This window comes from Phoca vitulina, unplaced genomic scaffold (assembly GCF_004348235.1).
Source record: "Phoca vitulina isolate PV1807 unplaced genomic scaffold, GSC_HSeal_1.0 scaffold10, whole genome shotgun sequence".
NCBI lineage: Eukaryota > Metazoa > Chordata > Mammalia > Carnivora > Phocidae > Phoca > Phoca vitulina.
The window spans coordinates 19,943,449-19,956,281 of NW_022589713.1; the positions used below are offsets into that span (position 1 = coordinate 19,943,449).

The following is a 12,833-nucleotide window of genomic DNA, read 5'->3' on the forward strand; positions in this document are numbered from 1 at the left end:
TTGGAATAATTTTAGATTTACAGAAAAAACTTCAGACAGTACACACAGAGTTTCTACATATCCTCACCCAGCTTCCCCTAATACTAACATCTTACATAACCATGATGTATTTGTCAAAACTAAGAAACCAACATTGGTACATTACCATTAACCAAACTCTACACTTATTTGAATTTCGTCTCTTTTTCCACTAATGTTCTTTTTTCCAATCCAGGATCCAATCCAGAATACTCATTTCATTTAGGACTCCATCCTTTTTTGAGTACTTTCTTACTTACCACAAATGCTCCAGACTTGTCCTGTATTTTCTCTGCCCAGTCCTGGAATAAACCACTTCTCTAAGGAGCCCCAGCCAGGAGTTTTGAAAAATTCCAATGCCCAGGAAGCACCCTAGATTAATTAAGTCAGAATCTCTGGCTGTGAAACCCAGGCATTCATAGTTTTAAAAGCTCCCCAGGTGATTACAATGTGCATTTGAGACTGAGTACCACTAATGCAGACCTTACCTCTCATTGCCAAAGAATAGCTGAAACTATAATGTTAGGTTCCCAAATGTCAAAGACTTAAATGTATTTCCCAGCAGGCTCTATGTTCCCTGAAGACAAGGGACTCCAATTTGTTCTTCTATAATCAGCCCCTAGCCCAGAATCCAGCACACAGAAGGTACCAGAAATACCAAATGAATGAAAACTAAGTAAGTGAATCAGGTCTTGGCTCCCTTAGTGAATTTAGCCTCAGCCTGACTTCCTTTTTCCTAATCCCCTATCTATCTTACATTAGACAGTTTTGCTGCTAAGTAAAGGCTACCCACCTCAAAGCCCTTGGGCAAATTTTCCAGGCAGAAATCCTTGTATCTCCTCCCTAGAATGATGCCAATGCTGGCTTCCTCCCACTGGGTCTACTATCAGCTCCTTCATTTGGGTCCCCTTCTGCCACTTCTACTTCTAATAGCCCTTATAGCAAATGCTCAGAAAAGGTAGCAGCATCTTTATTCCCTGTACTTTGTCTGTCCTCCCTTTTCCTAGCCTGCTTCAGTGTCTCAGCTTCTGCAGAGAGCACAGGCTCTGGAACCAGCCAAACCAGAGTCAAATCTCAATTCTCCCACTTACTAGATGTATACATTTGGGCAAATTACTGAACCTCTCTGAATCTCTGTTTCATAGTATGTAAAATGGGGATAATACCACGTACTTTGCAGGATTGTGAGAAGTCAAGAGAACATTTTTGCTAAACTAGAGCACAGTGTGAGCTCAGAAATGGCCACTGTGATTGTTGTTGCTGCTACTGTTATTGATGTTGTCGGTAGTAGTAGTAGTGGAAATACTAGTAGTGGGAGTGGTGGTGGTGGTGGTGGTGGTAGCAGGGATCAGTTTCCTGAATCACACACTATCATTTGGAAGGGTCAGGGCAAGGCAAATGAATTCTATAAAGGTGAGCAAGAACTTCTACCCATCTGTCCAGGGATCTAGAGTAACTAACAGAAGTTCATTTAGAATTTGCAGAATTCATTGCAATCACCTACACCATCCAGAGGAAATAGTCAAAATTGCACAAAGGCAACCTCAGCTAAAGCAATTATTTGCTGAGAACACCATCTGTTTACGTAACCCACAGATAATAATAATTAACATGGGGGGGTGGCACACATTGACATCTTCGGAGTGCTTTTGTTTGCATCATCTCATTTAATTAAAACACCTCCCAATTTCAAGGTGGCTTTTTTTTTTTAACCATTTCATTGATGAAGAAAATGAAGTTGTATGATATAGTCACTGAGCTAGCGAGCGATGGAGTCAAAACTCACACAGGCCTCTCTGGCTCTAACATCCTTGTGGTTTCCTCTACTGGTTTGTTTTTGTTTTTTCTGTATAGGTTTATAGGTGGCAGAAGAGCACACTCATTTCCAGGTCTGTTTGAAACAGGAGTTTCAGGAAAGGCTTAAAAGACTGGACTGCCTCACTGAAGAAAATGTCAAATTTAAAAATGGATGAAGGGAGTCAAAATGTAAAAATTTCCAGTTTTAAGTGAAATCGGTTAAGTGCTAGGGATGTAATGCACAGCATGGTGACTAAATAATACTGTATTGCATATTTTGAAGTATTTAAATAGTACTGTATTGCATCACAAGAAAAAAAAATGTGTAACTGTCACCAGCAAGACTCCAAGACCTGCCATTTACTGCCCACCTGCTTATATAACTCACTAACCTTCGTCTTGTATTTTTCCTTAAGCTTTCTTTTTGGCTTACCTCTTAACTCAGGCAAATGAAACCCAAAACCACACCCAGGGGATGGCGACTGCCCTGACAACACCTTCCACTGCCCCAGACCACCCAGACTGTTTGAGCTAAACCCCAGGCTAGTGCCTACGCAGATGGACCATGGAGTGACCTCTGGAATGACCGGCAATTACCTTTACTTCATTGTAATACTAAAATCTCCGCCCAAGGAGGAGCACTTGCCTCATTTATATAACATACAATGTGGGCCTAGGCATGTTTCCTTAAGGCACATGTGCAACCTTATGCCCACCTCTATATACCATGACAGGGCTTTCCTATCTAAAATATTCATTCTAACTCTAAACAAAGAGAACCCATTCACCCTGGGAGAGTAACCGCTTTGGAAGCCATTCACCATGATCTCCTTATTTGCTGCAAATAAAAGTTTTCTTTGTGCAACAAATTAACTTGGTGCAGTTTCTGACTCGTCAGGAGCCAACTCACATTGGTTCGGTTACATAACTATGTATGATGGATGTTAACTAGATTTATTATGGTCATCATTTTGCAATATATACAAATACCAAATCATTATGGTGTATACCTGAAAGTAATATAATGTTATATGTCAATTACACCTCAATAAAAGAAAAAGAATCCGGGAAAAAAATGTTGAGCCTTCCCCTTCTCATTTAGCCTCCCCATATTCTCCCTCTGGCTTAGTGGGGGTGTGTTTTTCTGGCAACTTGTTTCACCAATAGTCAGTCAGCTAACTAACCAAATAACCAACATGATTAGCCTATGCTAGCAGCTGTGAGGACACCAGAAAAGATGTCCAGGCCTTTCCCTCAGGCCAGTGCAGGAAACAGAAGTAACCCACCTAAGCAGAGTATGTGGGGTCAAGGGTCAAAGGAGAGAGAAGTCTGGGAAGAGTCTAAAGGGGGAGGGAATGATGATGGGAGTATGGGCTCGAGATGGGGAAAGGAACTGGAGATGGTGCTTTGGTAGGGAATAACAATCATAAAGCTGGGAGGAGGAAATGAGGGTGTTACAGGTCAATTGTAAAGACAGCAGCTACCTGTGGTTCCTATTTGTTGTCAAAGAACAGTGGGGAATAGAGTTGAGGCCTGAATAGGCTGGGTCATGAAACAAACAGCAGACTTGAATGCCATGTGCTGAACAATTGGGAACTGCAAAGTTTTTGAGCTAAGAAGGGACATTATAAATTTGATGTTAAAGCCATTCTAAACATTTGCAAATCGCTTTAGACTAATTTGTTGCCTGATTTAAACTAAAACAATTAGTCCTCAGTGTTGAAAGAAAGAAAGAAAAAAGAGAAGACAGAAAGTACTCAAGGCTCCCACCAACACTGCAAAGCGCCCAGTAACTTGGAGCATTAAAATTAGAAATTTCTCTTGAAAGTGTTTTGACATGAAGAAACATCAAAGACTAAGGAGCTTCAGTTTTGGAACAACAAAGCATGTAGGTACGCAGCCAGGAATGGAGCAGAGAAAATTATGTAATCTTACTGGTAGGGAAAATACCCCAAACCAAATTTTTAAAAATGCTATGGAGTACCTAACCGCTACTTTTTCTGCAGTGACCAGGAGAAATCCAATTTTTGTAAGTCTTATACCCAATATTAAGGTTGCCAATTAAGCCTTTTATTCATGTATATTTTGTTAGAATCTTTATTTTACTTTAACCTGTCCTTACAGTTAACATCTCCAAGGCACACACAGAAAAACCAAGATAACCATGTTGTACTTTTAAAACCAGATGAGATAAATAATAAAATGCATGAAGCTCTGCTAATCTTTAGACTATCTGTTTTGATACTTTATCTTTCCAAATTGTTCTGTGATCATTAGGAATGAGATTTCCGAACAGAAGGCAGGCTTTTGCTTTGTGAGTGGGGATGAAGGTTTAAGATGTGAGAAACATTCTTAAAAACAGACATAAGATGTTCTACACATATATTGAAACTCCAAACTCTGCTAAAGTATTTTTCACCTTCTTAACCTATATTTGAATCCCAAGCTATTGGCTATATTCTAATTCATACTTACCTATGAGTAAACAAGGTATCAAGGCGTAGAAAAACCACATGATAAGACTTGTCAAGATTTCTTCTAAAACCACAGAGAGGGTCTGTGTTTGGTAGATTCAGCTCGACCTGGGACATTGTTTCCTTCCAGAATGAAGCATTCTGCCCATCTCAGCCATCCTTGCTTCAGAATGCAGATGTTGGAGCTGAGGTCTGAGTTGCCGTGAAGACTGAATTGTTCTAGAAAGAGGAGCCAGCCCAGACAGCTCAGAAAAGAGGAGCCAGCCCAGACAGCTCCCTCCTTTCTGTCCAAACCCAGATATTACATCAGAGGGAGTGGCCTAGGAGAGTTTCAGAGAAAGGGTAACTCTGAGGAGCTTGAGAATCTGCCTAGGAGAGATAGCTGACCAAGGCTCTGTCCTGGGGGACCCTGGATGTCCCTAGAAGCCTCACTTGCGGTGAGCAAGCAAGATTATTTTACCCTCTCCTCAAATAGCTATCCTATCTTCTTCCAAGTCTCCATCTTGTGAGTTCATTCAAACTGGGTACTTACTAGCTCCTTTGCTACATACTCCAGAAAAAGTAAAGAAGTTAAAAAAAAATATCTTTTAAAAAGTCAGAAGGTGAATATTATAGCTTTATATTTGTTTATATTTGCAAAAAGAAAACCTGGAAGGAGATACAGAAACTAACAAGATTGGTTACCTTGGAGCAGAGAGTGGGAATCAGCAAGATGGAGGAGAAAAATGGGACCAAGACTCCTTGCAGTATATCTTTGTTTGTTTAGGGATTTTTTTGAAATTTGTTTTTTATTTTGGTAAAATACACATAACATAAAATTTACCTTCTTAACTATTTAAAAAAATTTATTTAAATTCAATTTAATTAACATACACTGTATTACTAGTTTCAGAGGTAGAATTTAGTGATTCATCAGTTGCATATAACACCCAGTGCTCACTACTTCAAGTGTCCTCCTTAATATCCATCACCCAGTTACCCCATCCCCCACCCATCCCCCCTCCAGCAACCCTCAGTTTATTTCCTAGAGTTAAGAGTCTCTTATGGTTTGCTTCCCTTTCTGTTTTCATCTTATTTTATTTTTCCTTCCCTTCCCCTATGTTCATCTGTTTTGTTTCTTAAATTCTACGTATGAGTGAAATCATATGATATTTGTCTTTCTGACTTCCTTCTTAACCATTTTTAAGTGGTATTAATATATTCAAATTGTTGTGCAACCATCACCACCATCCGTCCCTATAAATCTTTTCATCTTGTGAAACTGAAACTCCATACCAATTAAACAGTAACTCCCCATTCTCCCCTCCCCTTAGCCCCTGGCAACCACCATTATACTCTCTGCCTTTATGATTTTGACTACACTAAGTATCTCATATAAATGGAATCATGCAATTACTTGTCTTTTTCTATGACTGATTTATTTTGCTTAGCATAATGTCCTCAAGATTCACCCACGTTGTAGCATATTACAGAATTTCCTTCCTTTCTAAAGCTAAATAATATTCCATTGTATGTACATACCACATTTTGCTTATCCATTCATTCATCCATCAATGGACATTTGAGTTGCTTCCACTTTTTAGCTATTGTGAATAATGCTGCTGTGAACATGGGTGTACAAACATCTCTTCAAGACCTACTTTCAATTCTTTTGGGTGCTGCATATCTTTTTGTACTGTTTGATGTAAGCATTAGTGGGGTGCATTAGTGGGAGAACATGGGCTTTAGAGTGCCACAGATTTTGGTTCCAGTTTCAGAATTTATTTGCATTATACCCTTTGGGAAAGTTATTTATTCATTCAACAAATATTCACTAAGGGCCTACTGTGTACTAGAATCTGGGAATTCAATAGACCCTGTCCTAAACCAATAACTTTTCAACTGGTGATGAATATAGGTATGGGAATAATCATAAATCAATACTGAAGATAAAATGACAGAAATATCCACAAAGAAATATAGGAGCATTAAGGAGAAATACCTAACCTAGCCTGGAGGATTAGAGAAGGCTTCCTGAAAGAGGTGACTTTTAACCTGAGTGTTAAATGCTGAAAAAAATTAGCCAGGCATGGTGTACTTAGGAAACCACAAGAAGTTTCGTTCAACTGAAGAGCAAGATTGGGTGGCAAGAAATGAGGCTCAAAGGCAGACAGATCCAGGATTCCAGACAGCTTTGAATGCTTTGTTGAAGAGGTTAAGAGTTTATCCTGAGAGCAATGAAGGTCAAAAGAGGGGTTAAAACCTCAAATCTCATCATGTTATTCCCTGAATTGGAGGTTTAAAAAGTTTATGACTAGAGTGGAGAAAACAGTGGAAGGGACAAAACTGGAGGGAGGAGGGCAAGGAATAAACTATGCTGGTCAGTGAGGTGAGAGATACTGTTGGCTTCCACTAGGCTTTCCCAGGTCTGTAGAGAGAAGTGACTAAATTCAAAAGATGAAGGAGGTAGAATTGATAGCTCTTAGATATAGAGTGGATTAGGAGGGTGGAGGAGGAAAACATGACTTTCAGGTTCTAGGTTTGAGTAACTGGGTGGATGGCAGCACCTCAATCAAAATAATGGAAAGGACGGGTGCCTGGGTGGCTCAGTCGTTAAGCGTCTGCCTTCGGCTCAGGTCATGATCCTAGGGTCCTGGGATCGAGCCCCGCATCAGGCTCTCTGCTCCGCGGGAAGCCTGCTTCTCCCTCTCCCACTCCCCTTGCTTGTGTTCCCTCTCTTGCTGTGTGTCTCTGTCAAATAAATAAATAAAATCTTTAAAAAAAAAATAATGGAAAGGAGGAGGGAGAGGTGAGGTCAGGCTAGGTAGGGTTGGGGGTGGTACAGAAGAAGGTTTCATGTGTTCACCTTGATACACTTCAATTTGACACGCTTCTATGGGCAGCAGCAGTCTCTAGTATGTTAATGATCTTTGCCTCAACTCTTATGTGTGTCAAGGATATGGCACCATTTCCCCTACCTTCAGCATTCCAGCGGTAGCAGAGACCAGGAAGTGGGTGAAAACATGCAAGGAGAGTATGTAGATTAAGGAGACACGTGAACGTGCTCTTGGAGAAGACCTACATATAAGGACCAGCACAGGAAAAAAGATATGGAGATATAGGGAGAAAAAATAGGTCAGAGAGGTAGCCCTGGAGCAAACTGTGGTCCTGGAAATGATGAAGGATGGGGAAATCATCAAGGAGGAGTGCAGAAGAGTCATTGAGTTGATCACTGAAAAATGTCCCCTCGATTTAGCCCCTGGAAGGCCATTTGTAATCTCAGTAAGAAGAGTTTCAGTGGAGAGCTTGGCTCATGGGATAGTTGTAGGTTGAGGAGTGAATAGGAAAAGTAGTACTCCTTTGATGTGAATGGGAAGAAAGCAACTCCATGAGCCTCATTTTTTCATTTACAAAATAGATAATGTCTTACATAATAGTTGTGGGATTAAAGAATACAGGCAAAGCACAATTAGCCCAGTGCCAGGAACACAGTAGTCTTCACAAATGCTGTATTAACCATGTTAACAATAGGGGCGCCTGGGTGGCTCAGTCGTTCGTTAAGCGTCTGCCTTCAGATCATGGCTCAGGTCATGATCCCAGGGTTCTGGGATCGAGCCCCGCATTGGACTCCCAGCTCGGTGGGAAGCATGCTTCTCCCTCCCCCGCTCCCCCTGCTTGTGTTCCTGCTCTCGCTATCTGTAAAATAAATTAATAAAATCTTAAAAAAAAAATGTTAACAATAAATACACGGGCCCCTGGCTGGCTCAGTCAGTGGAGCATGCAACCTTGATCTCGGGGTTGTGGGTTCGAGTCCCACACTCGGTGTAGAGATCACTTAAAAATAAAATCTTAAAAAAAAAAAACACAATATATACATTGGGTATTATTCACTTTGGCTGGTCCTTTGCAGGCTCCCCATCTTACGGTTCGGCCCCTGGATCAGCAAAGAAAGGCTTCCAGTTGAAGATAACTATTAGAGGGTAGTTAAAAGAAGGCTCTGTAGACAACTGTCTGGGTTGGCATCTAGGCTCTGCCACTTACTAGTTGTATTTTTTAGGAAAGTCATTTAAACAGTCTGTTTTAGTGTCTTCATCTGTAAATTGGAGACCATAGTACCTAATTCATAGGGCTGTTGTGAGGACTAAATAGGATGGTATACTTAGAATGGGATCTGGCAAAGTAAGTGTACAGTAAATATTACCTGTATATTTTTTACTACATCATGGTCAAGAACACTTGGTGCATGTTCTCCCTGATCCCAGCACTGAGTCAGTGGCCACATCCGTGCCTTGACCTCTGGTCACCAGCTGCTTGTACACAGTCTCTCACTGCTCTCCTAGCTTCTGATCCTGGCCCCCTCTGCCTTTGGGTCTGGACACGCCCCAATTTGGGAGTGCTTCATACATACTGGCGTTAACACCTGTCCCCACTTTTACTTTTCTTCTCCCACTCCTGGCTTCCTGATTCCTCTATCCTAAGTCCATTTCTGCCCACAATTTCCACATGTTAAAAGCTAACAATAAAAGTCAATGAGTACTGGGTATCTACTACCTGCCAGGAATTGTCCCTGAAGGTTTTCCATAATTATAAAGACATTATACAAGAGACAAGGTAAGATTTGATTTCCAACTTTTCAGATGAGGACACAGAGCTCAGAGAAATTTATTTATTGTAGATCACAGAGCTAATCAGGGATGGAGACAGGAATTCCAACTGAGGTTTGCCTAACTCCAAGTCCTTTACACTCACCTTACTGCCCCACAATGTGTCTGAGGAGCACAGTGGGGTAAGTGATCCCGGAAATTAGCAAAGGTTTTAGGGAATAGACAAATCTCAATATGGAATCCTAAGGATCTACCAATTTAGATTTGGGTAGGAGAGATGCACTCAGTTTAGCCACTGGGCCAGTGGCATGAGCCAGGCTCAGGACCGAAAAGTTAAAGGGAATACAGACTGAGGATGGAAAGGAAAAGGTCCATAAACAGAAAATGACAGACAGAACAACACTCATTTACTTATGCTGTAGGGGAAGCAGGAGAGTTGTTCAACAGAACTTGGGTCTTAGGATAGTTAGCTCTACTTGGGCATGGGTTCCTGTCAAGATGCCCATCTGCCATGCTGAGCAGGGAGCCCGATGCGGGGCTCGATGCAGGGCTCGATTCCAGGACCCTGGGATCATGACCTGAGCCGAAGGCAGACACTTAACGACTGAGCCACCCAGGAGCCCCTGTCTTATACTCTTCTAACTCCTGCTTCCACTGAGTCTGCTCCGGATGTAATTTCCACTTTCAAGCTCTGGTTTTCAGGGTTCTTGTAGCCCTTTTTCACCTCCTCTGAATATACTTTTCAATTTCCTAAGTTTATTGTCTGGCCACCAGCGCAGAGAACCAGGAATTTAACCTTCCTTAACCTCAATTCTTTCCTTCGGGTGTGATCAATTAAAAACCTTGTCTGTCAAATGGTTCTTCTTCCTGTAGTTAGAACTGATTTTTTTTTTCAATGTGACATCCCCCAACAACTCCTCTTAAGATGGAGAATCAAGCTTTATTTAGAACAGCCCTTTGAGTTAAAAGTTCTATACTTAAATGCCATTTTACTCAATTTTAAAAAATTGAAAACCAGAAACAATGCTCTGCAATAGTGAAGATTGTACTATAATTTTTAAATGGCTATGGTTGCTGTATTTTCACTCAACCACCGGTTTAATCCTGGTCAGTCATCAGTGATTCTATTAAGTGGAGCACACAATATGCTCAAAGGTCAATTTTTTTTATTAGAGGCGTCCTTTGATCACCCTATATATATTAACACCCCACTTCTCACTCTCAGCCTCCTCAACCTGCTGCTCTATTCTTTCTTTAGAGCACTTCACTGTTAGGCATCTCATCACTAGCAATATAAATTTTATGACAGCTTTTAGACAGATTTGTCTATTTTCTTCAGTATCATATTGCTAGCTCAAAACTCTGACACCTGAGCATTCAAATATTTGAGGTGAGTTGGTTGGATGGCTGGATGATGGATAAATATCTCCAAAAGCTAAACACTGACATATAATCATACATATAGATATAATAGTTCAAATAATATTCTTTTCATCTTGGCACCAAGTGATTAGCATATACCCTGAGGAAATCAGTATTTGTTTTCTATAACATTCCTCTTATCTATAGTCTAGAAAACATATCAAAACAAGTAAAATTTGGCATTACATACTCCTAGAAACAACGTGCTTATTCAGGGACTACAAATTTCTTCCATAAGAGCCCAAGAAAATCAATTCAATAATCGTTCTTCTAAAACAGGTAACACTTCAGTCTCATTCTGGAACCCAACTATCTCCATAATTATCCAAAGGCTATCTGCAACTTCTCTATATAGTCTCAGATACAAATCTTCTTAGAGTCAGCCCAGAGATTTATTTAAAGCAACTAGGTATCTTTACCTTAGGTGTCTATTTTTAATTGTCTACTTATATTTTCCTGCTTGAAAGTCATTATTATTCCAAAAGGTACCAAAAAACATGGACAAAAGGAAATTGACTACTCTGTCTTCTGTAGTTATAACTACAAATGAAATTTACATTATTCCAAAATACTGAGCCCAGTTTTACCTAGCCTTAAAAGCTAATTTGAGTGAAACATTTAAAAATCAGCCAGACCAGTAGATAAATTAAATGTTTGTGCTAAGCCACTGTGAGCAACAGACCAATTCTGAAATATTCGATAATAAAAGTACTCTGGCCAGCAAACATAATCTTAAAAAGACACTTTGGTTTAAAAATTTACCTCTATGAACATGGCCAATTGTAACTGAAACTTCTCCCGTTCTTCAAAACCTCACACACTCAATTTAGGTTCTACTCATTAAACAAAAAAGTCTCAGCAAACTGTATACTTTCAGATCAAAAAACACCTCAGTGGTAAACTAGAAAAATATATTTTGGTTCCTTTCGGTTACATGACTTGGTTTAGGTCATGTAACAGCAAGAAATTAGGGTGTGGAGTATGCATAGTATGCTGGTCTGCATGTGTTTAAAAGATGACAGAGTTGAGTCATATAAACTCGCTAAACCAATAGAACCAGCTTATCAGAAGAGAGGAGCTTCCTACCTTTCTTCACAGTAGAATCAAATAATGGTTTTCCCCAGCAATGTTGCATTTTTTAAAAAGTCCACTGGATGCTGTTCAGAACATAAAATGAAGATGTCATCTCTTATATCAAATGTCCTTTAAAGAAGTGACTACAGTTGTGAAGCCATTTGGAAACAGTTAAAAGATCTATCTAATCTATCTATCTATATACACAATACAAAGGGCCCCCTTATTGTGGAGGAAAATATTAAAGTGGAAAGGCTAAATCATGTTGTAATGCTACATTCCTAATTTGTTGATTTGGACATTGCATCTGAGGTGTTTCTGAAAAATAAGTTTCCAGATTCTAAACCAAAAACTCCATTTACAGGAAAGATAGGGCCTAACAACGACTGCATTTGGAGATGTGAACTAGGGAGATAAGGGTTGGAAAGGAGACTTTTACGCTTTTTTTTAAACCATGTACATTAATAAACATAAAGGGACCATTCACATTAGGTTCCATCCAATAGTCACCTTGTGGGAATTCAATTCCAGGACTGTCAGCTTATTACTCAGGGGAAACCAAAACTAAATTTTATGTTAAATTCCCCAATTTTTAAGTGTGAACAATTCCTTTTTTTGTACTGTGTGGGCTGAACTGTATTCCTATTTGGTTGTACCCTGAACAGGGCACCTGGCCAAGATGTGGGAGGGGGCAGTGGTGAAATTTGGACTTTTCTACAAGGAAAAAGGCTGGTCGTGCGTTTGGGCAGGCGGTGAAGGGTAAGAGGTGCCTTTTCCTAATTCTCACAAGTTACACTGACAGTAGTGCCCCTGCTTCTTTGCAATCTCTGGAGTAGAAGACAGGATGGGAGCATTAAAGCTGGAGATAATTTATGTACCTGTATCTGTAAGGATGGCCTTTTTCTACCAACCCAAGTTGCTCATCTGCCAGCAATAGCAATGGATTAGTTAGCCTTCCTGTTTTTAGTGATATATCTGTGACACTGTCTTTAATTGTGCTACGTACCTGTGTTACTGTGTATAGTAAAAGATACATTGTATGTGTTCATACACATTCAGCTGAATCCTAAGTACCTATGACCAATTAATAGATACTGCAACAATAGCCTTTCATTACTGAACTTATATAAAGTTCTCAAATAACTTCTTCCAAGATTTTGGAGAAGTTATTTATAGAAGTGGGTTAGGCAGGGTTAAGTGTGTTATCTGTGTTCAAATTGATAGCTAAGTGTCTCCTCGTATGTAAAAGAAAATTTCTGTAAATCTGCTCTTCCCAGAACTCTCTACCTGTTTTTTTTAATATAAGACTTAATTTATTTTAGAGAGAGAGAAAGAGAGAACGAGAGCACAAGAGGGAGAGAATCTCAAGCAGAATCCCCGCTGAGCAGAGCCCAATGCAAGGCTTGAGCCCATGACCCTGAGCTTATGACCTGAGCCGAAACCAAGAGTTGGACACTCAACTGAG

General features: G+C 40.1%; 1 protein-coding gene across 1 annotated transcript in view; it reads right to left on the reverse strand.

The window, feature by feature from the left end:
- IL20RB (interleukin 20 receptor subunit beta) overlaps positions 1-7,255 on the reverse strand; it is a 41,455-nt gene extending 34,200 nt beyond the window's left edge. The window contains exons 1-2 of the mRNA XM_032409166.1: positions 7,247-7,255; positions 4,291-4,372 (exon numbers count right to left, since the gene is read on the reverse strand). Of these exons, the coding sequence (XP_032265057.1) occupies positions 4,291-4,372; positions 7,247-7,255 (91 nt within the window). The remainder of the gene's footprint in view (positions 1-4,290; positions 4,373-7,246) is intronic.
- Between the last annotated feature and the right edge of the window lie 5,578 nt (positions 7,256-12,833).